The following is a 27,326-nucleotide window of genomic DNA, read 5'->3' on the forward strand; positions in this document are numbered from 1 at the left end:
TTTTTTTTTTTTTTTTTTTTGTACCGGGAAGCCAACTCAGGACCTTGTGCTTGTGAGGCAGGCTCAACCCTAAAAGGGAATGGGTGGGACCCACCTCCTACTGGTTGGCTGCGGAAAGCTAGACTTTGCATACAGCAGATACTTAGGACATAGAGTTCCCTCTACAAAAACACACTGTACACACTTTTTGGTTATTGAATTACTTTTGAAAAAAGAAAAAAGCAGCACTATGATAGTTTCCTAAGGAAACCCAAGCTTCCTAATACAGATTTTCACTGTATTCTGTTATGTCCGTTGAAGACACGTGACACACATCCCAGCTCCGTTTCTTGCCTTTCTGCCTTCCCGCCACATCGCCCTGTTCCTGTCTCTCTGACCTCAGCCTTTGCTGGACCTGGACGCTGGTACTGTCATACCTCGCTGTGCCCTTGCCGGCCCTACACGCACATGGTGCCCTTCACGAGCAGGTGCTGGCCCTGTCGTTCCCTAGTCCTCCACTGGGCAAGGAGAGGTGGAGAGAATACTTGTGCTTTGCCTTTGGAGCTGTCCTGATAACGCCCTGGGTAGATGCAAGTTCATGGTGGAAGCTCGCCAGGGAGTAAGAAGCTTTTCTGGGGGTTCTGCAGTCTCCTTCTGAGAAACCCACTTGACCTGGGCTCACCTGTCGGGCTGCTTGCTTTAAGCCTCTTATTTGTTAGAAACAACAAGGCTCGCCTGTCAAGGGCTGAGTGTTTAATGAAGCTAGCAGTGAAGCTACGGCCGCTGGGCAGACTCGAATCTTCAGCATCTTCACCTCATCAGAACACTGCATGGTCTCCCTCAGAGGAGAAGCCCAGGGTACCAGTTAATGAGCAGCATATCAGATGGGTGATAGGACGCGGGGAGATCTTCTGTAATGGGAAGTAGACCGGGGTGGGCGTGAGAGGAGGGAGGGGAGAGGTAACAGAAGGAAGACACCCATGAGTCCCGTGGTCTTTGTGGCTGCAGCTCTCGTCTGTGGCAGGGCTGTGGCCTGGATCGCGTTTGCACACACAGGTCACTATCCCACGGATCCGTGAGCGTGTGCTCTGGGCACAGACCGGCCCGCGAGGCGGTGCCCCTCCAGGTGGGTGTGGACAGGAGGGCAGCTTTCGGGAGGACAGGGCCCTGGCTTTGTGCGGATCCGGGCACCCTGCCATGTGAGTGGCGTGGGCACGGGCGGCAGGATTTGTCGCACGGAGCCCTCAGGTCCTCTTGTGCCCGTCTGCAGCACACAGTGGTGCCTCCCTGCGGGCGCCGGTCCATGCACAGAACAGGTCTTCCTTCTTTATCATGCCCTGCCCCTCCCATCCCCTTCCCTTTTACAAAAAACCTCTCTCCCTGTTTCTTATTATTTATCTTTAATTTGCTATTTGTTCTTACTTGGAGTTTCTCTATCTAGTAAGAGAAACTGCACATTTAAGCTCGTGTATCTGGTTTGTTGCCCTTAGCATTATGGTCTCGAGGTGCTGCTGTTTTCCTGCAGTGACTCGGGCTTGTCTTTCTTTACGGCCCAGCAGCACTTCTTTGTGTGTAAATGTCGCATTGTTTAATCTCATCTACTGCTTTGGGGGTGGGTACTGGGGATTGAATAAGGGGCGCTCCACCACTTACATTCCTTACCCTTTTTATTCATTTTTGACACAGGGCTGTGCTGTTGCCCAGATTGACTTCAGGAGCAGCTCGGACCCTGGGAATGTGTTGCTTAGCCTGGCTCAGGCCTGTTTGTCTCAGTGGTTCCAGTGTTCCCGGTGGCTGTGGTAGTTGCCTCAGCCCTGCCCTGCTGTCCCTGCAGCTGCCCTTCCGTTATCACAGGCTGCGGGCCCTCAGCACCTCCTGGTGCTGCTTCTGGCTGGCAGGATGCTCCTGTGTGCAGGGCCTGCTCCGCGCGCTTCGGACACTTTTCCCACCCTCCTCTGGAGTCCCTCTGCTTCCTGTTCTTGCACGGGTCCTCCTGCAGCCATCGGCGTGGCCCCTCGCAGGAGAACCTACGCCTCCCTCGCTTTCCCTCGCGTCTCAGTGAAGAGGCTGTGGGGAACAGCCCAGGTTGGTGCCCTCTGAGCTCTCCCTGCACGTTTTACATTTGCAGTGCGCACATCTTCACACAGTGTTGTGTGGTCCAGCCAGGGTTTCTGGGTGACTTGTGTGCCTGCGTCTTGAAAGCTCTGCCGATCACCCTTCATGAGCATTCAGGAACACATGAGATTCTCTCCACAGTAGACCTCTGGTTTGGGAACGGCTGTGTTGTGTCTAAAGTTCTTTGTTTCACAAAACACGGAATCCCTTATGCATTTTTTGTACAAACTATAAATAACAGTGACAGCTGCGTACTGCAGGGGACGTCTGTGCTCAGTAAGTGGGAGCTGATCAAGCTTTGGTAGATGGACGGACGTGTTTATGGGGCAGCCATGGAATCACACTCAGGCCGTGACAGTACCTGCTACCCAGCCTCCCCAGGCAGCAGCAGCCTCTAGTCTATGGCGTAATAGCACAGCCGGGCGCTAGCATCGTCACAGGCCACAGAGCGTGCCCAGGTCTCCCAGCTTAGAACACACTGGCACTCGTACCTGTGACCATGTGTTGGTCCCCGCAGTAGTTTGGCGTCTCCCCCACCGCAGTGAAGTCGCTGCACAACCCGTGTGAGCGTCCGCCCCTCCTGCCCCTTTGCCGTCTTCCCCTGGTTTCCAGCCGCCCTTGTTCTGTCCGTTGTCCACGAGTCCTCGGCTGACGGTGCTGCTTAGGCGAAAGGAAACCCTGTGGTTGGCCTTCCCTGGGGGTCGGAATGCCCAGCCTCCTCCCTGGAGACCCTGTGAGGTGCTGCTGTTCCCCCGACTGCTGCAGGTGGTGGGGGTGCAAGACACGGTCCCAGGAGAGTCCTGGAGTGCAGCCACAGGCTGGGTACAGACCCTGCTCCCGGCAGCTGAGTCCGACCCCTGGCTGTCCCAGGAGGACACTGCTCACTTCCTGTGCGATGGGACTGAGAGCATATTCAGGTGGCCCGGATTCCGTCAGACAGCCAGGCCTGTTCACACACACAGTGGCCTTCTTGCTTCTTCCAGCCTCAGTTTCCCCAAAGTGGCTTCATTGTCTCAATGCTGTGCCCTCTTAGGGCAACAGGAGATGCTCTCTTTTTCCTCTTGACTTCTCACAGGAAAGCTGTAGCCTTGTGGATTTCATCGCGGTGGAAATTTTCGTATCTCTTGATTCCTACCACTCCTGTTTGAGTTTCAGTTACAGAGACAGGTGACTCACTAAATTGTTGAGTTCCCCAAGCGGGGTTTCAATTACAGTTCCTCTGCCTCAGCCTCCCAGATGCTGGGGTCCCAGGTTTGTGCCACCACACCTGACTCCATTGCTAACGTGTCTCTCCTAGTGTCTGAGCCCTACAAACTGAGTCTTCTGTAGCCTGGCCATAGTGGACCTTTGCTGCTGTGGGTCCTGATTCCCTCTTTATGACCATGGTCATGCCTACCCCAGGGCCTTTGCACATGCCTCAGTCTCACCCTCTTTACACTGTTAGCTCCTTAGCATCCTTCAGCTGTCGGCTCTATGAGAGGTCATAGACACGTCTTGGTACATGTCCTTTCTGTACCTTGTTTTCTTCATTCAGAGTACTTACAGTTCTTTCCTTCCTTTCCCCTTCTCTTCATTTGTTTAGAACCTAAGATCCTGCATAGTTCATAGTCTGGCCTTGGAATCACCTTCACAATTGTTATATAAAAGAATATAAATCTCAGCATCCTCCCTAAGAGTTCAAAGGAGATCTTAATGTGTATTTGGGGCATAAATAACATATGATTAAAGTTTAAGATGCAGAATTTCTGTGGGATTATTTGCTTAATGATTGTTTTCTCTTCCAAGTTTAAGTTCTGGGGTCAAGGCCCCGGATACTTCACTCCCCGCCTCAGCCCTTGTGAGGTCCAGGCCTCCACCCAATTCTGGGGCACCCCCGTCCTGCACCGCTAAGTCCTTGAGTCGGGTGCCGTGGGAGCCACTGAGGTCCCGGAAGGCAGGGCTGGGTCTGAGGGGCTCTGCAGCCGGAGACCTGGAGCTCAGCTGCTGGTGTGGGTCCCGCACACCGCTGCACCTGGGGGACGGGCAGGGGTGGGAAGGAAGGGTGCCCTCGGTCGTAGGGACAAGGACTCCGGAAGTACGCACCTGCTTCGGGAGGGGGAGCTGCGGCAGCAGAGGCTGGGCCCAAGGGGACGAGATGAGTAACGTGAATCTCCTTGATCTTCCAGGTGATTTTTGAAGTGATTACCTCTGGACACCAAGGCTACCTGGCTGTCGATGAAGTGAAGGTGCTGGGCCATCCGTGCAGTAAGTTGTCCGAGCTTTCCCTGTGGGCGCGTCACACACCGAGGGGAGGGGCCGAGACCCAGGGTCAGTCCTGCTGCCAGGAGCCCCTGTGCGTCCCGGGTGTCGTTTGCCAGCCTGGAAGTCCAGATGTGCATTTCCGGTATCAACTCAGGGTCTGTGCGGACCCAGGTAACTTTTACAGTGAGAAGCAGGACCAGCAAGTAGAGTAAGACTTCGCTGTGCTCGAACAGCCCTGTGGTGAGCCCGCCCTGGGTGCCTGTGCCGCTTCCTGCAGAGGCAACTTTGTGTAACCGGAGAGGGGCGCGTGTGTCCTGCACATGCCGACGAGGGTGTCCACTGCACACACATGCAGCCGGCCCTCAGGGGCCACGGAGGGCATCCCGGGCCCCAACCCACTCTGCTGCCACATGGCCTGGCGTTGGCGTGGGCGCTGTGCTGCCCCTGGCTGACTGGTGAGGCCCGCACAGCGCCCGGCTCAGGACTGGGGCCGCGTGTGGCTCTCAGATAGTTTTGTTGGGCAGCTTGTTGAATCCACAGATGTGCAACTCACACATGAGGGGTGCCGAGTTCTTCCGCGTTCCCCTTCCATTAAGTATTCCATTTTTAGGGCAGCTCCGGGGTCCGTCACAGAGATGCACTGCTCTGTTCTTCTATAAATGTTTAGTGCCGGTGCCTGTGTCGCCTGGGGCGCAGTGTCCTCTCTGCCATGGACTATGCTGTCTTCAGGCGGTGGCTGGGGGAGGAGACACTTTATCAGGTCCTGCCAGCTTGCCACGCAAAGTGCCCGTGCTGGCTTATCTCCCTACCAGCAGTGCGTGGAAGTTTTATTTCCCCGATATCCTTGCCCCAGATTGGTGTTGTCAGGCTTTCAATTTTTGGCCATGCGAGAGATGGAAGCCTGCTTTACTTTTAGAATCCCTGGCATCCAGAGAAGCTGGCCGGTTCCCACACTGGGTTTCAGCAGACAGCCTGCCCCAGATCGTGAGAGGATGGTTTTATCTACAGTATTAGGGGTAGAAACGCTCACAGGAATTTCTGTGCTCACTTATCACACGGATTGAACAGGCTGTGCGAAGGACGCCTCCCTGTGTGGGTCTCACCCGAGGGGCAGCAGGATGCAGCTGTCCCACTTCATCCGGGGTTGTGCGGCTGAACATACGGTAGTCACCACCGAGTTCAGTACTCAGGCAGCCCTGACCTGTGGCCTGTCACGATTGCCTTCTCTTCGGTGTCAGCAGTACTAGTGAGTCCAAGAAGAATTTCTTCCCTTTTTTTTTCCCTGAAAAGGCAAGAAAACAAACAATGCTGTACCTAATTGAAACAGCAGGGCAAATTTAGGAAGCGGAGTATAATTACCCAGGCTGGCGCTTGGCCAGGTTCTCGGAGTAATAGCTTCGGGCTTGGAAAAGTGCCACAGCGTCTTCCAGCACAGACGAATGTCCCTGGCCTCAGATCCTCCACTCAGGAGGAGGTGGAATGAGCGGCCTCCCTGCAGAAAAGATGTGCGGCTCACGGGCACAGGTGTGTGGCTGGCCCATGTCCATATTCCAGGTTCCTTGTGCTCCCTCTGACCCGCGGCCCTGAGGGGCAGACCCTGCCATTCCACTGGGTTTCAGGCTTTGTGCTGAAGTCAGGATGTAAAAACCTAATGCTAACCCTTCTCTCAGTGCATTCTGGAAATGTGTCTGCAGGGCTGGCTTCCCAGGGCCATAGAAACAGTATTTATGGGCCTCCTTTGGAGAATACCTCTGCTAAAACCTAATTGGCTTTGCAAGAGCTGCTCTTAGCAGGCACGGAATTGCAAAACAGTCTCTGTGCCCAGGTGAGGAGTGCTGCAGCGGCCCTTTGAACTTAAGCTTTAAATGGTTTTGATGATAGCCCTTCTGTAAGTTTTTTCCCTGAATCTCTTAAGTTTATGGGGAAAGCATACAAATTAAGATTTTAAGGATTAAGGCATTAGTTTGATTTTAAAATGGGAAGCTTTACTGGTAGTGGGTTACAAGATATTCTATCGGAATTTCTAATAATAATCAATCATTTTGGAAATTTTGATGCTTGTTAGATTTAGATCCCAAAGGGACATAAATATTTCATATCCAAAACTGTGCTTTCCAAGTGGATGCAGAGCTGTGGAATCTCATTTCGTTCACGAGACAGGCTCACGTTCGGATTCATGTGGGTTTTATGAGCAGCCATGAAAACATTTTTTAATACTAGCTGTTTTCAAACAAGGATGCAGTTGCTCATCAAATTGATTTGAACATGGTGACAAGAAGATGCAGGATCGGCCTGAAATGTGCAGATGGCTGTGCAGAGTCAGCAGCTCTGTGCCTCGAAACGACTCCTAGTGGACAGGGATAATTCTCACCTTTGGCATGCGCACTGCAGATTTATTTTGAATTTGGTCCAGTAGCCCCGGCAGGAGAAAGTGCAGCAGCATTTTATCCACTTTCTGATGTCACGTCCGGTGTGTAACACGGGGAGCCGCACACGTGTGTGTGTTCCGGGGCTGCCTCGCGGTGCTGGTCCGCAGCACCGCATCCTCCGGTCCGCAGGGGTCAGGTTGTTGAGGCAGGCTACACAGTCCTGCGCTTAGCCGCCGGAAGGTACCGCTCAGCGGTCCGTCCTCCACTCGCAGAGCCGTGGGCCACTTCCGGGATCAACTTTAACGCACTTTCATCCCTGCTGCCTGCAGCAGACCTTTCTCATGTCCCGCCCTCTGCAGCCATTAGTCTTCTTCCTGTGTCTGTGGAGTTCCTTGTCCTGCACGTTTAATTTAAATGTGGCTTCTGGGTGTCTGGTTTCCTTCACTTAGCGCTGGTTTCCAGCTTCCTCGGTGTCGCAGCGTCGTCCCTACTTCGGCCTTTCTAGCCGAGTGAGGCCCCTGCTGCGCACACACCTTCTGTACCACTTAGCCGCGCCCCAGCGGACGGCGTTCCAGGGCTGCGCCTTCCTGCCATGGAGAAGTGCTGATCGGAACGACGTCTGCACAGCTCTTGCGTAGCATTTGTTTTCATCTCTCGTGAGTACAGACCTGGGAGCGGAGTGTTGTGTCACCCGGTAGCACCCTGGCTAGCACTTTGAGGAACTGTGAAGTTGTTTTTTCAGATTGGCCGCAGATGCACGTTCCAAAGAGCTGCGCTGAAGGCTTCAAGAACCCCATGTTCCTTACCCTACATGGCCTCTTCTGACGTAGCCGTCTTGGAAGTTTTATCTCTTTACGGTCCCCCGCAGCTTCTTCCCTTGCGCTTATTTGCATCTCTTCCTGGGAGAAGCAACTATTTACATTCATTTCCCCATTTTCAGTTGAGTGTTTACCTTTTTATTCTTCAGTTGTGAGATTAAAAAGAAAAACAAAAAACCTGAACACCAATCCCTTATCAGACACATGCTTGGAAAATACTTTCTGCCCACTGGTAGGTGCGTTCATTTTCTCAGTGGCTCCTTCCCAGGACACTTTTTACAGGTTTAGATTCTGATGACATCACACGATCTGTTTTGCCATTTTGTTACTGGTGTCACGTGGTAGTTTATATGCAAATGATTTGCCTAATCTGAAATCACAAAGGTGTGCTCCTAGTTTGCTCCTAAGTTTTACAGCTTTTGTGTTTTGTCCATATTTGGAGAACGCGTTTCCATTCCTTGTGTAGAGTTGGTGCACGTACTTACCACATCTTAATTCCCTTTTCATCCCTTTCCATTCTCCCCATCTCTTGATCCCTTCCCATTTGAGAAAGCTCTGTCTCCCCGCGGCCTATCATCTATCTTTTAGTTTGCTCTTTTTTTGTACTCTGGGCTTGACATATAAGGAAAACCCTGCGGTATTTAAGCTTATGTGTCTGAGTTATGTCACTTAACATGGTCTGAAGATGCATCCGTTTTCCTTCAGATGACTTAAGTTTGTACTCATATTTTTCTCATCCATTCAGCTGTCTGTGGACATACAGGCCTCTTCCGAGAAGTTTTTGTTCCTACCCATAGGTCTGTGAGGAACCCCGAGTTGCTGTTTGTGGTATAGGAATAGGTGTGTGTTCATTCTTTCAGCATGTGGAGATTCAGTTATTCCAGCACTGTTTGCCCACAGACTGCTCTTTTCCTCATTAACTGGATAGCCTAAAATATAAGGGTTCATTTCTGGACTCGATTTCTATTCATTGTATGCCTGTCCTTCTGCTGTTCATTGCCACACTGTTTTCATTCCGATAACTTTGTAGTGACCTTTGAAATTAGGGTCTGTGAACCCTTCAGCTTTGTTTCCGATCATTCACTATGTTTTGACTGTTCTGGGTCTCTGCCTGTTCACTTGATTTAGAGGGTCAGACTGTCGCTCTCAGCCAGAGTACATTAACTGGGATATGCATAATAATGGTGAATGTTTTAATTTCCCTTTTAAGGTCATTCGTTCTTAGTGTACAGAAATCCAAAATATTTTTGTAAATCGACCTCATGTCCTGTGAGGCCTTACTGAACTTGTTTATCAACTTTTTTTTCCCCCTGGGAATTTAAAAATCTTTTTGTATAGGAAGTTAGGACATCTTTTTTTCTATCTTGATTCTTGGGTTGACCCTGGAACGTTGCACTGACCTGTATTCCCACTCCTTTTTTTAAATTTTGAGACAAGGGCTCATTAAATCACTAAGCTGTCTTGGTTGGGCTGAACTTGGGGTTACCCTGCCTCAGCCCCTCAGAGTGCTGGGATTACAGGTGTGTGCCACCATGGCTGGCCCAAAACTGTGATATCTATGAGTATTAAGATTCTGTTTTGGGCTGGAGATTTAGCTCAGAGGTTCTGCCGCTTGCCTCACAAGCACAAGGTCCCGAGTTTAATCCCTGGTACCAAAAACAAACAAACAAAGAAGGTTTCTGTTTTTTCAGTCAGGGTGCCTTTTGTTTTCTTTCCGAATTGCCATGACTACAACCTGCAGTTCAATGTTAATTAGAGGTGGAAACAGCGGATATCCGTGACTCATTATTTGCACATATCAGTCCTTGAAATCTGAAGTCTAAGAAACATTCAGAATCTCTATTATTTTGCTGCCATTTGAAAACATAATGATGTAATGAAAAAGATACAAGGCCTTTATAAGCCCATATGTTGTGTACATTGGATAAATTAAAAACAAAAATCCAGTACTACTCTGCATTAACTGCTTCAAGAATAGAAAATAAGTCAGCAGCTTCCTTAAACATTTAAGAAATAAACTCTCCACTGGCATGCTAGGGTCAAAGTTATTCTTATTTTTAAAACAAAATTAATTTTTACTCACGAATTTATTTGCACGGCCAAACATTGCTTAACCATTTCCAGATTTAGACTTAATTAAGATTATTAAACACAGGAGGGGGTGAAAGGAGGGCAGGGGTATGGGGAAAAAATGAGAACCAAGATATGCCATGTAAAGGTACAAGATCCCAAAGATGAATGTAACTGTACTGTATACCTACAAAGTACCATTAAACTCAATGAGAGAGGAAAAAAAGATTATTAAATAGTCCAAGTAAGATATGAACAGCAGTGACAAGGAACGCATTAGAATTCTTTCTGGAGTTAGGTTTTGTTGAAGAAAGATAGAACCCTGTGCCTCAAGAGAGACTTGCAGTTCTCAGAATTAATATTTCGTTTCAGAGATGTAGGCCCTAGACTTGAAGCTTCCTCTTAAGGAGAATCATTCTTCTCCAAGGTGCGCTCAACTTCTCAAAGTTATATTTAGTGCTTAACTTACTTGTCTCAGATAAGAATGTTCATTGTTTCACTCGAATAATTATGCCACTAACATCTCTTCTTTCAAGTAAATAAAAAATAATTTGGCCTGAAACATGTTAAGGTGGAAGTTTTCTGCTTCAGTTCCTTGGGCTTTGAGGAAGTCGAACCTCACCTGTGTGGTGGCAGCATAATGACAGTGGTGTTTTTCTCATCGGCAAGTTCCAAGATTGGAAGGGTGAAGGCGCATAAAGGATGTAGAACCATACTTCATTAGCACAGTTTAAGAGGTGGTAAATGCTCGCTGTTTATTTTAATTAGTACACGTAGACCACCCCACTGTGGAAATTCAAAATCAGAAATGCTCCAAAACCCAGGACTTTGTAGTTTCCAACCCGACCCCACAGGTGGCAGACCTCAGCCCTGACTTCAGCGTGCTCAGTAGGCGTGCGTCACCCTCGGGCTGTGTGTAGGAGGCATAAGTGACTTTCCTGTTTACATTTGGGGCTCGTCTCCAGGAGTTCTCCTCATGTCTGCAAAATTTCCAAACTGAAAAAAGTTGAAACCCAAAATGTTTTGGTTCCAGGCATTTCTGTTGTTGTTGTCATGGTCGTCATTTTGGGTGTGGGAGATTAAAGCTGTGGGTGTCCTCTACCACAGTCTTGATTACTGTCTTAGGTGATACCTCTTGATGGACCCACTGGAAATAGTAAACCTGAGTAGCTATACTGATCAGTCTCTCAGACAGGAGAGTTTAGTTGTGTCCATGTTAAAATGTAAAAAATGCACCACCCATGTGGGGTGGGCAGCGCAGGGCCCTCCCATTTGGCAGCCGTTGGCTTCTTGCTTGTGATGATTCCTGAGTTACGCAGATAGGGAGAAGCACTACTTGTTTTTTCGTGGAGCTGGGCATCTTTCCAGTTCATTTCAACCTGTGCTGTGATGTTAAAATGTAAATCAGTAAAAGTAGAAAGGGGTGAGGACAGACTCCTCTCATCCCCTTTGGTTTGTCCTTTGATCTTGCAAATTACTCTTCTCTGATTTTGTCCCTAGTATCTCCACGCAGGCTTTGAAGAATTGATAATAACAGAAGCGTCTGCAAAAACACTTGCATCTTGATCAATAATAATTCTTGTCTTTGGGATCAAAGGCTGATTTGAGATCGATTAATACCCCAAAACTTTCTTTGTTAAAAGCAACGGAACTTGGCAGAGATGAGAGAAGAGTGGTGCCAAAGCCTGTTTGTTATTCATGGAAGATATTTAGCATGTGGAGCTCCTGCAGGTTTTGGAAGGAGGCTGGCAGAGCGTTTTGAAAGGGTATCCAGGAGACAAATGGGCCTATAAATTTGAGAGAGAACACTTTCTTTTGAAAATGGGATAGATTGGAATTTCCCATTCTAAAGGTGCTCTACCTGGAGTTGCAATTAAAATGATCTGGCAAGGGCTGGAGCTTCTAGCGCAGCATGGGATCTAAACTTTTCTGGCTGCAGAGCCCTTTCTCTTGGGCTCTTTTCCAGTTTCCAGTGATAGGTCAGCTATTTTAAACAGGGAAGAGTGTTTTCTGAGGGCTAAGTACTAGGCCCACAGAAAGCTTCGCCTGCCACCTGCCTCATTTTGTTTAATCTTTCTGCCACCCTTATTAAATAGGTACTTTAAAAAACTGTTTAACAAATAAAAGACAGCTCTGTTAAGGCTTAGGTACAGGCATTTTTTTCTTTTCTGCGTGGATTAGAAGGTAGTAAAAACTCAAGTAGTGATACCTGAACACAAATGTGCTGAAACCCAAATCATAAAATCGCGTGATTAAACTGCTTCAACTACTGTCGGGTAAAAACGGTTCTGGTATTTACAGTACTGTCAGGTAAAAACGGTTCTGGGATTTACAGCTGTAGGCATCCAGGCAGGGTCCAGGCATACGAAGACTTTGGGAAATTATATAAGCCTTGATGTTTATTGAAAAAACTTAAGCAAGCTATTAGCAGAAAGTTTAGCTTTCAAGTTCTTGGAAAAAACTGGTCAGAGAAATGAATTCCCAGGTCTCTCTGTCTTATCCCCCAGTGGGTGAGTTAATGTCTTCCATTATGGCCACTTGGCTTTCACTTGCATTGGTTAATTTGCTTATGAAAGTATTTATCCTTCCTAGTGCTGTCTGTCTTCGTCTGCTCTCCATTTGAGGTGTGCCTTTGCTAGCTTAGCCAGTTTTGTTTCTGGCAGTCTCTTTCCTAAAGGAGCCTATTGTCTAGGCTAGAGGCAGTCATTAAGTTCCAGGGAAGGGCTCTCCCCAAACATGCAGTCCCATGAATCCCATAGATCCTTAAGCTAAAAGCAAAGCATCAGCAGCCTGAGGAAGGCACACCGGGGCTCAGGAGGAAGAGAAGTGACACCTGCCACCTGTAAGACACCTGTGTTCACAGTGACAGCAAAGCAAAGAGAGACCGGATGTTCCTGGTGTGCGTCTTTGGGCCTCATAGTAGTAAGAAGCACACTCCGTTCTGTTCAGCAGGACATTCCCCTGGGCAGCATCAGTAGATCGTGGTGCCGAATGAGCTTGCTGTGTCTTCTCTGGTCCAGGTGGCCCGGCTGGAGGCGGCCTCCACAGCTGGGCATGCCGCGGGTGAGCAGCCCTTCAGCCGACCAGTGAGAACCCCGGGTCCTGACATTCTCTTGGTATCGATGTTACCGGCCGAGCAGAGTGTGTGTCTCCTCGCCAGGTGCGCCAGGGGAACGTCAGAAGCTAGGCGTGTTTCGGAGGGGTGGCGAGAAGACCACGTTCACACCCTTCTGTCAGAAACGGGCGTCGGTAGAGGCTTTGTGGAAGACAGTTGTGTCCAAAGTCTTTCAAAACGTGTATTTTTGTGTTAGTGATCCAATGTATAAAAATGTGAGGAAAACCAAGAAGTGCCGTGTACATAAGGATTTAACGACAGACCCTTTTACGTTAGCGTTAGTAAGCACCCTGGGAGGAAACCTGGGTGTTTCACAGTTGGGGAAGCCTTGGAAAACCTGCAGACCTGCGGGCTGGGTCAGCTTCTCTGTTGCTGGCCTTTCTTTCCCGGGGAGGCTGTCCTGTGCATTTTAGGGTATCCACTGTGGTTTATGGCCTCCGCCACTGTATTCCAGTAGTGCCGCTAACACCATACCACTGGGACAGCCAGAAATAAAATGGATTGCCCAGGAATGCCTGCACAGGTCAGAAATTGTACCCTAGAAATAAGTTCCCTTTTAATGTTTCTTACCGAAATATTTTCTCAATGTAAAAAATATTAAAAAACTACAAATGTTAGGAAAAAAATTAAAAGTTTAAAATCTCTTGAACACATTACTCATATTGGAGGGGGGAATATGTAAACAAAAGCACAGCTATTTCAGATCTTTACCGGCATGTGGTGGTGCACACTGTGATCCTAGCACTTGGGAGGCTGAGACAGGAGGGTCCTTGTGAGTTCAAGGCCAGCCCGGGCTGCATAGTGAATCTAAGGCCCAATGCTGGAGGTGCAGTAGAGAGAGGAGTTGTATTCAGCTCATGCTCACGGTTGGGAGGCAGAAGCCCCAAGGCTAGGTGGGCATTGTGGTAGGCATGCAGGTGGGGGCAGGCGATCACATCATAAACAGGAGGCCAGGTGCGACTTGGGTCAGGCTCGCTCTTGTAACTAACTCTGTTCAGAGCTCAGCTCCCAGGATTGGCTTTAATCCAGGCCAGGCTTCCTGCAGAGGAGACCTGGCTGCATGCGCAGGTGCCTTGTGCTAGAGGCCAGCTCCACACAGCGACCTGGCCTGGAGGAGAGAGCACCTGCATCCAGGAGTCAGGAGAGGCAGGGTGAGGGCCAGTGTGCCAGCTGAGGCGCGGGCGATTCAGCCCTTGCCAGTGCACAGGCATGGGGAAGAGGTGGATCGGGTCCACTGCTGGGGGAGAGAGGCACAGGCACAGAGGCCTCTCCCAGCTGTTGTGGGAGGAGACCCTTCGATGGGGTGCAGAGACAGATTAGGGGAGAACAGCGTGTGCAGGGGAGCGCCCAGGAGTGGTGAAGTCGCTACATGACCAAGGACCCGTGTTTGTCGCACTGTACCTGTCAAGGTGGCAGTGGTTTCAGGGCCTCAGGATGAAGGAGAGAGGATCTGTGCATGGTTGGAGTCTGCTGGGAATGGGCAGTCCCTGTCCACAGCCTCTGAATCGGCAGGTGACTACTTAAAGAGGTAACAGCGGCTGTATTTGGGGTGTAGACTGCCTTACTCAGGTACAGGCAGTCTAGAGAAGATTTCTTTCTACGTCTTCTTTAGCACAAATATTTTCACTTTAGAATATTCTTTATACCAGCTCTGGGTGTCTGAGGGGGTCCTCATGTTTTCCATATCTGAAACTGTTCTAGACGTTTCACATACACCCCCACCCCCGCAAAAGCTAAGTTTAGGTTGATGTAGTTCTCATGCCTGTGGAGAGGCTTCGGAACTAAAAGCTGCATGGTGAGACACCCAGGAAAGAGAAGGATTAAACTGGGACAGGAAACAGAAAAGAACAACACAGTTCCCGAGCACAGTGTCCGGCTACTCTAGTTTTTCTTGTGACATCAGCAGCCTCCCGAGCCCGGGTCAGAATGGCTTTGGCGATGCTGATGCTGTCCAGGGCCTGTCAGAGCCGTGCTCAGTTCCCTCGGAAGACGCGCAGCAAGCAGGTGTCCCCCGGAGCTTTCTGGTGGCCCCCGGAGCTTTCTGGTGGTCCACAGTGATTGGTGAAGAATCCTGCCCTGTTGTACCCAGTCTTCCACTTGGGCTTGGAAATACGAATGGCTGACGGGATGCGCCAGGCAAGTGGAGCCAGGCTGCGAGGAGGTGAAAACAGCTCCGGGACAGTGACACCGGAGTCTGACCTCCCCCTGTGGGTTCGGCTCCACGCTCACTTCACTTCTGATCCCTGCCTCCTGTCTATCAAGTAAACCCCTGACTTAAGTTTGGCAGATCAGTTCTCAGACGCATGGTAAGTGATCACATAAACTTTGAAAGTTTGCTGTTTGGCATCTTGCTGCGAAATCTCAAATGGGATGTTAAAACACCAGGCTAACTTTGCGAAGCCAGACCAGGGCTCCCCATCAACCTGCACCCGCAGCTCCTGTCTGCCGGGTGCTTTCCTTTCCTCTTGAGGTCTCCCGGGTATGCCGAGGACACTGCCCCTCCCGGAAGGGACCTCACTCCTCACTGTAGTGCAGGTGTCCTGGCTGCCTTTCCAAGAGCGCTTTGCAACCATTGACCGAAGAAGGTCGGCCTTGTCCCTGGCACTTGCTCAGTGAGCTCCATGCACAGCTTTCTCGGGGGAAACCCTGAGGACAGCAGCATTTCCACTCTGTCCTGATCAGAGAGCACAGGACTAAGTCAGTCACCGTAGTGCCATGAGAAGTGGGAGCACCTGACAGTACGACTTAGAATTTTGCAGGATTGGGTAGGGAGTAAAAGAAATGTTTTCTTTCTCTTTCTAAAAGTGTAATCATATCCAAATAGTTAAGATGTGTAATCAGCTTAAGATAAATGGGTTCCTTGAACCCTGGAAACAGTGCTTAATTAACTAGCAGTGTTGTAAACAGGTAGATCCATCAGATAATGGCCGTTCTTCATCAGTTAATTCAGTCTCATTTAATCAAGTCGGGCTCTGCTTGTTCTTGGCTGAGTAATTTCATGGTCTCGGCAGCTTTTCGAGTGGAGTTCTGGAAGTCCTGACTTGGTGTTGTGACAGGCTGGCGAAGTCATTACCCAGAGTGCCGGCTGCCCTGGGGGGCAGGTGCCTCTCCCCCACTTCTTGGAAGATGAATGTGTCCATCTTGGAGCCCGTTGCAGGAGCTGCGAGGGACACCTCCCGTAAGACAGTGACTCTGTGAATGACGAAGGACTTGGGACGGCTGCAGAGACCCAGTGAGAGGTCGCTGTCAGAATAACTCACGTGACAAGGGCATTAGTTCTCGTGACACCCAGCATTTTCAGGACTGGAATTGAGAAAGCATGGTACAGTTGTTTACTGTCAGCCACAGCATCCTGAGGACGCCGGGGACTGCCAGGGTACTGAGTGATTTCTAGAAATGTGTATTATGAATATATAGAATATTATGAATGTATATAAATTATGAATTTATAATATAAATATGAAGTATTTATATTAACAACCCTCTCAAATATGAGATGGGAGTTAAACTTCTTCCTTGGTAACGCTTCTTTTGCAAGTCAACATAGCAAACACCATATACCTAATTATTATTTTTAACTTGCCTCTTTTAAAAAGTGAAAACCTTTTGAGGTTTTTTTTTTTCCCAAGGACCCACTGAGAAATCTCCAAATCAGCTCAAGATTAATATTTATTTAGTACTTGATTTTAGGAAAACAATTTCAGAAGGTGTCAAAATATTTGAACATTTGATTCAGTATGGTTACAGGTTGTTGTGAAACAATAGTTATTTAATAAAATTGATAATAAAGTAACTCTAATAGGTATAATGAGTGAGAGAAAAAAAAAGCCACTCAGCTTTTCGAGTGAGCAGATTCGGTTCCATTCGCAGGCGCTTACTGTGGTGTGACACAGAAACTATGAAGGCGGCGTGAGACACCAGTTACCTAAGTCAAGTGACCTGGAGGTCGTTCGGGTCGGTCCTTTTATTTCTGAGAGTTGTATGTTTATGAAAGCACGCACTTTTCTCTAGTTAAAACAGAGCTCCTATATTAAATGTGATGCATCCAGAGGCTCCGAAACGTCCACAGCATTCATTGCTCTTACGCATTTCAGCACACAGGCAGAGACACATTGAGACATCGTGCGGTTTTATTCTAAACCTTTACCATGAGTGAGGCATCGACACTGTGAGACTGGGTGCACCAGTGTACATGGGGAAATTGGCTCTTGCCTTGGTCTTTCTTTATGTTTTTATCTAAATTGTGTTTCTGGCAGATAAAACAAGTTGTGACCTGCTTGACAGGAGGGATAAGTGTTTTTATCAATTTTTGTGGCGGGGATATTTAGGATTTTCTCTTTTCCTGATGTAGAAGCTTATAGAGGCTGTAAACTGAATTTTGTTTCCAGTTAGCCTTTTCCAGTGGTTACCTTTTGGGGGTCCCTGAGTGCCGCTTAGAGGTAGCAGGGGACCCATTCCTCCCAACTGGGCATTGAGGGGCTTAAGTGAGAAGAGAAAGATCCCTGATGAGCCGGAGCTGTGTGTCTGGGGGTTCTAGAAGGAGCCAGGGAAGTGCAGGCCTCCGCAGTGAAGTCCTGCTCACCGGAAGTGGGCAGAGGTGGTGCCCGGCAGGGATCCAGTGCTCAGCCAGGACTTGATGGGGTGACATTCAGACCATGCTCCCATGAGAGGCCCGGATGCAGGATGAAGCCCCCAGAGAACAGGCCTTAGACCACAGCCAGGAGGAAGGATCCCCAGCCCAGAATCCCTGCAGGAGGAAGTGATGGGGCTGGACTCAGCTCCAGGCCACCTGTGAGAGGGTCACCTGGCTGCAGTTAGTCATGGGTAGGATACAAAGGGCATCATCCTGGGGGCAGGAAGAGGAGCAGCCCCATCTCACAGAGAGCCCCGAGAAAGACAGCAAAGACTGCTACTGCTCCTGCCACTGGCAGAGCAGGGCCACGAAGACCATCATGATGAAAGAGATGACAGGGGCCTTCCCGGCCGAGAAGCTTTATCCGAACCCTGAGAGCTGGGAGCACTTGGCATGGTGCCGGCACAGAGGGGTGCCCAGGCTGCCCGTGTATGCCCTGTGACTGACTGCAGCTTCTACCCTAGTAGTGCTGCCTTGTCACCGGCTCCCAGAGCTTCTGTCCCAGGCTGTGAGTTCTTCTGTGCCTACAGGATGGCAGCCCTCCCCTCGTGCTGTCCCCAGGTCCTCAGAGAGCTAAAGCCACCCCTTCTCCATTACCACAGTCTTCACTTACTGCACTGCAGCGTCTGCTTTAGAAAACAGAAACTCCTGTTCCTCTTGTGACAGTGGGGTCATGGCACCTGCATCTGGGTGGCCCCAGCAGGGAACCCACCTTAGGCAAGAGCTGGCTGGCAACAGCACAGTGGCCCTCCTTGTCCTTCCCTTGCCCTCATGCCGATGTCCATCGAGCAGCTCCGTGTCAGGGTCACCTTTGCAGGGCTTCTGTGGCTAAAGCATCTCCAGATTGCCTGACAGCCTGCCGGCCCTGGGCCTGCCTGGTTTGTTCCTGGTGTCAGCGTTCACATACTCCTTGTTTCTGAGGCTCAGAAGTGTTATTTTCTGTTGCTTTTTACTGTGGGACTCGGGGATCTGGCTGGGGGGTTACTGAGGTATTCCCTCCTATTGGCTTTTTGGTGGTAAGGACAGCTGCCAGGAGCCTACAGGTTCTACTTGGAGAAGCCTAGGCCTTAGTGGGACGGCCCAGAAAGAAGGACGAAGCGAGGGAAAATGGGTCAGAAAGGAGAATTTTTGGAAGTGGTTTCAAAAGTTTTGAAAAAAGATGAGTGCAGCCTACGGCATTTCTTGATGCCGGGAGGCATCTGGGGAGGAAGGGAGAGTCTTGCAGCCCATCAGGTTTGCTGGAGATCTGAGGAGAGCAGCTGCCTAACGGGGTGGGGCCTGGAGTCTTTTGCTGGCGGTGAGGAGGTACGGAGGCTGTTGAGACACAGGCCTGGACCTTGGGATGGGCCGCAGGAAGTGGATGGAGCAGGCCGGGGCCAGTCCTTTTGAGTGTGTGCGTGCATTGTTCAAACACACTGAGGAATAGAGGAGTCTCCCTGCCCTCACTTTCCTTCTTGTTTTCTAATGGTGTGTGCTCATGGGTCAATGGCCCTGTGGGTAAGAGTATGGCGCTTAGTTAGAATTGCCCTGCAGAGGAAGTGAACATCTGAGAAGGTGGCAGTGCCCTAAAGCGGATGTACAGGTTGAGTATCCCTTGTGTACAGTGCTTGGAACCAGGACTGTTTTGGATTCTGGAATGTCTGTGCGTAGGTGATGAACATCTTGGGGACAGAATGTGAACATGGACTTGTGTTTTGTGACTTACACACACAGCAGGAAGTTAACTTTATACAATATTTTTAGCATGTCCATGTTTTGTCTGTGACCCATCCCATGAAGCCATGTGTAGAATTTTCCATTTTCTAACACTGTCTTATTGGCTCTGACAAATTTTGGGGGTTTTCGGTTTATGATATTCAACATATTTATATTTATGTTTGATTAGAACAAGAGCCATACTTAACATTCCTTCAGTTTCCTTGTTAAGAAATCAGCCTTTGGCTTTTGATACAGCCCTTTTAATTTAATCAAATCTCGAAATTCTGTGTTATTGTTGGGAATGTCTGGTGTAGATAAACCCAACGTAGAGTCGTACCTCGGCTCACCAGAATTGTGGAATGAATTCTGTGACCAGAATCTTGTAAAGAATTAAGGTCACGAACCAGAAGTCAGCAGTCAGGAGAGGAGATGGAAGAGTGGAATTCTGCTGTGGAGGTTGAAATCTCAGTGGAACAGTTTTCAGGGTTAGGTGCATGGGGGGTTTCTTCATTTTAAATAATATGCCCCAAATGTAATGAAGCTGTCAGGGGTCTGCCATGTGTAAGAGCATCGGTTGCCTTGCTCTGGGGATGATGGCATAAGGACAAGGTCAGAGGACCCACGATCCCTGGAAGCTTAGCAGGAAGACCAGCTTTGGAGGAGGGCTATGGAAAAGCCAGGATTCCAACAGGTGGGCGGAGGGGCCACCCCACGGGGGGTGGAAAGGCCGCTAGGAAGGCCGAGCTGGTGGGAGCTGGGAGAGGTGGTGCACCCTAGCGGCCTGCATCGGGGTTTCGACCTGGGAGCCAAGTCTGGCGTTCTCCCTCTAACTCAGCCAAGTACCCAAAGTTCCTCCATCCACAGAAACCCTGACCACACAGAACTTCTGTGAGCATTTGCTGGAAAAGTCTCTGGCACATAAGCATTCAGTGAATGCTACCTATTTTTCCATTTTCTAATGCATTTTCCAGTTTTTCGTGATGAAAGAGTAGAAGAAAAATTTAATGTCGGGTCTTTTTCAAGAGGACTTTAAAAACCATAGAATTATACTTTTCTTAAGCAAGGAATCTTGATTAAATCAGCAAAATAGAGTTCATCAAGTTGTACATTAATATTTTAATATCAAGAAATGAGGGTCTTTAATTATGCTACTTTACCATTTAGAACATTTGCATGCTAAGGATCATGAATATGTTGAATTATTAGTGGCCTCCAAATTAGTAATGGAGTTTTCCTGGGTTGTTGATATTAAAATACATTTTTCTTTGTTCTTTGGTTATAACCCACTCCCATTCCTAATTGTGTTCTGCTCAGGCTCAAATGAGCACTAGTTTATAATCACCAGTAGCAGGAAAATGTTCCTTCACAGTGTCTGCGGACCTGGCCTGAAGACCGTTAGCAGTGGGGACGCTGCAGACGCTTGCTCTTGTTAGTGTCCGGGTTTATCTGTCCTGTCTCAAAAATACTGTCGACCTCTCTTCCCTCCCCCCACCTCTTCCCCGTGTGCTCCTCTCTCCCTCTTACCTGGAATAATTGTTTTCTTTAAAGAAATCGCACAGCATTCAAGTCCTAGCCAGTCTTTTTGGTTCCTGGGTACCTGTGATGCTGAAACTCATCTGTGCTTCTCAGATCGAATCAAATCAGCCTGTATTTAGCCAGCTGTCCCTCATGGGAGATGTGTGTGATGAGATAGTGCTGGTGAGCTTTTGGACTCATTTCACTTCTTGAATCGGAAAAGGAACCGGCACAGATCTCCAGGCCGCGGCAGCAGTGGCATCATCCAGAGTCTGTCTGTAGAGGTAGTATTTTTGGTAGCTGGAAAATATGACACCGGTAATGTTGCATACCAATTAGTTGTATTAAAATATATATTATGCACAGCTCTGTATTTGCGTTTCAAAGTTTCCTTGACAACATCATTTAACTTCTCACTGTTCTTTTCATGTTGCTAGTATAAATATCTAATATGTTTTTGTTCAAAACATCAATTAGGCTTCAGTATAATCTTTATTAATACAGATCTGTTATTACAAGAAGACTGCTGAGCTATGATAATTTGCACAGCAGGAACAATAAAATATCTTCCTTTTTGATTCTGTCCCAGACTGGCTTTTTTCTTCTTACACACAGCGCACACCCCAAATCTCCCATGCTATCTTTACACTGCAGTGAAATCTTCAAAGCTCTAATATGCAAGACATTCTTTTCTCCCAAAGGGAGCACACTAGGAAGGCCCCAGATTGCAGGCAGATTGACAGAGATGTGAGTTTGGTATGGATCCCCACTTACAGTGTCCTCACGTCTTTGTCTTCTTGTAGCCCGGACTCCCCACTTCCTGCGGATCCAGAACGTGGAGGTGAACGCTGGCCAGTCGGCCACCTTCCAGTGCAGCGCGATTGGCAGGACCTCATCCAAGGAGGACAGACTGTGGTTACAGGTACAGTGCCACCGGCAGCGACACCTATGAGCATGAAGGGCGCTTACTGTGCGGGAGGAGCTGGGCCTGGAGTCCAGTCAGGTCCCTCATGTCAGGCTTCTTTCCAGTGCTCAGCCGTTCCTAGGTGTTCTCCATAAGCTGCTGCTGTTCTTTGCACTCTTTCTGAGCTTCTGTTTTCCTCTTTGCTTTTTTTCCCATTAAGTTTATTGGTACATTTAACACAAACAACAGTTACATTTATCATTGGGATCTTGTACCTTTACACAATATACCTTTGTTCTTGTTTTTTTCCCCCTCATACCCCTGCCCTTCCTTCACACCATTCTACTTCCAAAGACTTTGTTTCCTTTTTTGCATTTTTTCACATTTTTTCTTTTTTTTTCTTTTCCCTTATTTCCTTTCCCCTCCCCTTCCTGCTTCTCCTTTAGCCATTTTCTTCCTATTTCACATGCTCAGTTATACTATTTGAACCTCATTTACACCTTCAGTTTTTCACACCAGAGAAACTATTCAGTATTTACTCCAGTGTGTCCCATTTATTTCACTTAAGACTGTGGCCTCAATGTGCATCCATTTAGCTATAAATGACTCTAGTTTCTCATTCTTTGTGGCTGAGTAGTACTCCATTTTATAGAAAAACCACACCTCCTTTATCCAGTCTCCAGTTGATGGGAACTTGGGCTGTTTCCAAGTTTTAGCTATTACGAACTGTGCCACTACAAACATGGGTGTGCATGTATCACTGATTCTTTTAATTGTTTTGAAAAGATATACAGCAGAGGAATAGCTGGGTCAAAGCTTAGTCATCTCATTATCAAGTTATTTTTAGAGCAGCATATTAAAGTATGAAATAGAGCACTTTCCTTATCCTTTTCCTCTTCTCTTCCTCCTGAGAAAAATCCAAAGAATCACACACGCACTCTCACACAATTCACAGATCTTTTTGTGACTTGAATTTCTAAGACACTGACGTAATTGAAGAGATGAATGACACGTCTTTTACTTTCAAATGTTTAAAGTATGTGGACATGTATAATCTATAAAGTATATAGACACCTGTCTGTAAGGGATACATGTAGTACACAGATGTGTGTAGACCAGAGTACAGTTATGCAGATATCATCCTCAGTATCTTGCGTGACACGCGGTCTCCTGGGCCTCAGCCTGCTCTCTGCTCTCTGGAGTTCCGGTGGATGAGAATAGAAATAAATGCCCTGGCCCTCGGGCCCCAGTCCCATCTGCTCTGCAGGCTCTAGGTTTACTGGGTTTGCCCCGTGCCTCCTTCCCACTCCATTGCTGCTTCTTCCAAGTATTGATCTGCAGGCTCCTCATTCCCCATCTCGGCTGGAGTTGGACTGTTTCCCTCTCTTTCCTTGCTTTATAGGCTTACTGTTTTTGTGGTGTTGGGGCTCGAACCAGGTCCTCGAGTGTGCTACATAACCTCTCCAACAATGAGCCAAACCCGGCCCTTTTATGTATTAATTTATTTCATTTCCAGTTTGCTCCTGAGCTGTTCCCCCTCGGTACCTGCTCTTCTCACCTGAGCCACCCCCACTCCCTTTGCTGGCTTTGCCTGTGTCCCCCCCCATTTTCCCCCTTCTCTGGGGACATAATGACCACGGGGCATCGTCTTGTGTTCGTCCCTTTTCATCACGAGAACTTAAGTAAATGTTCATCCTTCTTGCTTCATCTCCGGAGAAATGGAAGCATCGCCATGTTCTCCCCAGGCTGAGTCGCTGAAGGAGGTTTCTTAAACACGCCCCCAGGATGTGCCCTCAGGCCTGAAGTCACTGTCTTCACATCCTGTCCCCCTGCACAGCTTCCCTAGCCATGAAGGAGCCAGGTGTGCAAGAGGCCAAGACTGTATGTTCCAAATTCATCCTTACTTTTATTGTTGCTCCTAAAAGTTTTGTAATCAGTACTCTAAATGCTTTTTGGAGGTGGTAAAAATTGTTGTCAGTGTTTAACTTTTTTTTTTTTATCTCACTTCTCAGTTATTTTTAAATCCTTGATGTTAGGGATTCAGAATTACTTTCTTTGTAAGTGGTTGCTTGTAGGAGACGTTGTCCAGATTGGCTCGGTATTCAGGACAAACCCCCTTTATTCACATGTTCCTCAAAGCATGAAGTATCTTACAAAATGAAACTTCTCTTTCCATCTTTGCTTTAACTCTTAATTTTTTCATGAAAAAATAATCTTTTACTTTTCGTATTTGTGGACTGTAACTGGAGTGGAAAATATAAGCTATCACTTCTAAAGTCCTAAGATTTACCAAGAATTTATTAGCACATTTAGTTCATAGTTTGCTCTTTTTGTTTTTTCAAATGTCCTGGACGTGGGATACTCACTTAAATTGGAGCAGTTGAGGTTGGGAATCTTTCATTATTCCCTTTTATAGTGGGAGAATTTTATTTTGGGAATCTGTGATGTTATAGGAGAGAGCTGGTTTGTGTTCTCAAAAAATACAGGGTGAGGTGTACAGTTCTCAGCAGTGCCTCCATTGTAGAATTGCCCGGGCTGTTTTACAGTGATGCTGGATATTCCTAGGTTCTGATGAAATTGGTCTGGGGTGGACCCAGTTTCTCATTAAAGGTTCCCCAGGTGATTCAACCACTGTGATCCCAGGGTGAAAATGACTACTGTGAAATGATAAATGATCAGCTTTATTAGAATTCAAAATTAAAACCGTGTGTTTGGGTGTTGCCTTTTTGTGTTGGAAATGTTTGTGTGTGGTCAGCCTTTCTTACTGGTCTGTAACCTCATTTACAGGTGATGCTGCAAAGAATCACAGCTGTGTATCAGAGCAGTTTTGTTAGTAGGTATACAAGCTGCAGAAAGGATTTGAAAAGAAGTAAAATTATGATTACCTTGACAAATTTAACTTGGGTATTTCAAACCATATATATGAAAGCATAAATTTAACAACACTTGCTATCATAGAAAAAAATATCAAAAACACACAGCAGACTATCTTCAGTTGCTATAGCAACCCTCTAGTGTCTAAAATTTTGAGTGGTTAAAATCGCATTCATTATTGTTTTAGTCAGTTATCTACCTACAGCTGTATCTATATAATATAATATTGAACATACACGCTGAATTCAGGGGATGCTTTCAAACTAATGTGTTATTTTAACATTAGGATTTTGGATGACCTTGATTTAGAATTAAAGATTTATTTTATCTTGGTGAGACAGTATGGTATGTCCAGGGGGATTCAGGAAGAAATTAATACAGTTTACTTTGTAGTATTAGCCAACGCAGGCAGCTGGTCTTTGCATGGGATGTGGCAGAAGTGAAGGCAGCTGGGGAAGAGATATCCCTCCCCAGGGCAGCTTGGGACTCTTGGTCAGGAATTGAAATTGGACCTTGCACTCGGCTTGCAGATCAGGGAGGATCAAGAGAAAGGAATCAGCCCCTTCTAAGGGTCAGCCATTTCCTTTGGCCCAGGGAACTGTAGATCCAGGAACTCCTTTCTTCTGTGTGTCTTCTCCCGTTCATTGGAAGGCTGCTTCCGAGGATCCCAGATTATTGAGGCACACGGAAGGCACAGGTAGCCCTGATTCTGGAATTCCAGGGCAAAGGCTGCTGATGTCAAGACTGTCTCTGTCTGTCTTCACTGATATGGGCCTTAGTGTGGAGATCTTGGGAAATTTGGACACTCCTAGGGTCTCACTCAGTTTTTTTCCTCTTGTCTCTTCCTTTTGGACGTGGAGAGGAAAAAAATGGAAGGCATTTTAGCTAGATGATTTCTGGTTTAGGTTGTTCTGAGGGTACTAAGAGAGTTTCAGTCTGATAATCTGGTGTTATAATTGTCCCTCCATATCCCTGAGGGGGTGGTTTGGGACCCCTGCAGATACCCAAATCTAGGGGTGCCTATGTCTTTTATCTAAAAAAGTGTGGTATTTTTTGTAACCCTTGCACTTAAATCATCTCTGACTTACTTACAAAATTGAATGCAGTATAATCATATGTGATCGTTTCCACATTGTATTATTCAGGAAGCAGTGACAAGAAAGAACCTGTAAATGTTCAGTGCAGGCCAACTGTTTTCAAATACTTTTGGCCCATGGTTGGTTGAATCCATGGATGTGGAGCTTGAGGACACAATGAGCTATGTCCTCAAATACAGGTCCTCAAACACAGGTCAATACAGGTCTTGACAAGGGGACATTTTGTTGGGTTCTCCTTGAAGTGGAAAGAAAATGCATAGGCCTTCATGGATTTTAATTTTGCAGCTGCCCTGAGGAGTGGCATAGCAATGCCAGGTTGCTTGTTGTCCTGGTGTGACAGTGTGGGACAAGGTGTGGACGTTGCTGCAGGGCGCACAGCAGCAGCAGCCGTCACTGGCCCAGTCTGACAGGGTGAACTGCTCCTCCTTCTCACCCCCCTGCCCACATCGTGGCCCTCTACTCCCTTTTTTCAAAGGAAGGAGAATTGGCTGTTGTCCAGGTATAATTGTCATTTGTCTCTGTTATGAGAACTGCTGTCCATTAAGCGCAAAGGGCAAGTGACACATTAATAGACTTTCTGTTTATTCTTAGAATTTAGAAGGCTGTTATTACCTTTCATTAAGAAATTTGTGTTTTTGTACTGCACACTTTGTGTGTGCAGGTGTTTGATTATGGGTTAAGAAGATGTTGCTGTAGCATGGGGCTATTACCACTCGGATCTGGCCGCCGTTGGCCAAATTTCATTCATTCTTGTTCCTCTTGTGCAGGTGCCTTTAAATGGCCTAGTTCTTTTGCAGGAACTGAATGACACATAGATAAAGTGGCTCTTTCAGTTAAATAGCACTGATCTGTTGATAAGCCATCCACAAAACTCTATTCCTAGAAAAGAATCCTGGTGAAAGTAGCCATTCAGGTATAGAGAAATGAGGGACTGTTTTCTTATTGAAGTCCTGGACAAAAGTCTCAATCTCCTACAAGGCAATATGACACAAGGTGAAAGAAAGAAAGACACAAAAACGAGACTTAAACAGAAAGTAGGGATCTGGGGTCATCTGAACTTATCTGGGCAGCAAAGACACCAGTCTCCCAAGACTTGCAATATTTATTGATTACAAGTGTGGGAAGAAATAGGGGAGGGTTTATGTGAGACATCTGGCAATAGCACTTGTCACATGCAAAGCTCATAAAAGGGGGGCAGTGCATTCCTGCAGAAGGAACAAAGGGCAAACAGGACTGAGTCTTAATTAAGCGGTAACCTTCAGTTCAATGGGAAAGGCCGTACTTCAGGGAAAGGAATTTGTTGCAGTCACACTCCTCAAATGTGATGTTTTCTCAATTAGGGCCTTGCAGCTTCACAGACCAGAACTTAGGTCTCTGCCACAACCTGATAGTAAACTGGGCGGGGAGGAGGGGGGTGTCAGCCACATTTTCTGATTATTCCCTCGAATGCTTTCTTTTTGTCTCTGCTAAGGAAATGGTAAACTTAAACAAAGAAAGAATAGTATAACAAACTTAATAAGCTCAATCTAGAACTTCAGCAGTTCAGAAGATGTGGTCCTTGCTTCTTTATGTTTTACCTGCTCTACCTCTGCTGAGTTTGGAGCATTCTGTGCCATCCTTTCATTTAGCTATAAATGCTTCTCTAAAACAAAGCTTGGTCATTTTTTTTTTTCCTGAAAGCATCAGGTAGTAAGTCTCAGACAGACAGTATGGTCCCAGTGTGCCTAGCTCTCTGTCTGTGTATAACCAGATAGTGAAAGCCAGTATGAGGTGAACAACTGTGACACTGCACTCAGTACAACTATACTCACAGCCGTAGAAATCTGAATTTTATAGCAATTTAATTGTTACAAAATGTTACTCTTCTTTTGACTTACTTTCTTTTTTTTTTTTTTTTT

At 47.4% G+C, this 27,326-nt stretch overlaps 1 protein-coding gene across 8 annotated transcripts in view; it reads left to right on the forward strand.

The window, feature by feature from the left end:
- Positions 1 to 27,326, forward strand: part of Ptprm (protein tyrosine phosphatase receptor type M) — a 608,602-nt gene that overhangs the window by 213,916 nt on the left and 367,360 nt on the right. For all 8 annotated transcript variants that reach the window (XM_033757448.1, XM_033757447.1, XM_033757449.1 and 5 more), the window contains exons 4-5: positions 4,260 to 4,338; positions 21,357 to 21,475. In XM_033757448.1, coding sequence (XP_033613339.1) covers positions 4,260 to 4,338; positions 21,357 to 21,475 — 198 coding nt within the window. The remainder of the gene's footprint in view (positions 1 to 4,259; positions 4,339 to 21,356; positions 21,476 to 27,326) is intronic.

Source organism: Fukomys damarensis, unplaced genomic scaffold (assembly GCF_012274545.1).
Source record: "Fukomys damarensis isolate Sample0158 unplaced genomic scaffold, DMR_v1.0_HiC HiC_scaffold_30, whole genome shotgun sequence".
Lineage (NCBI taxonomy): Eukaryota > Metazoa > Chordata > Mammalia > Rodentia > Bathyergidae > Fukomys > Fukomys damarensis.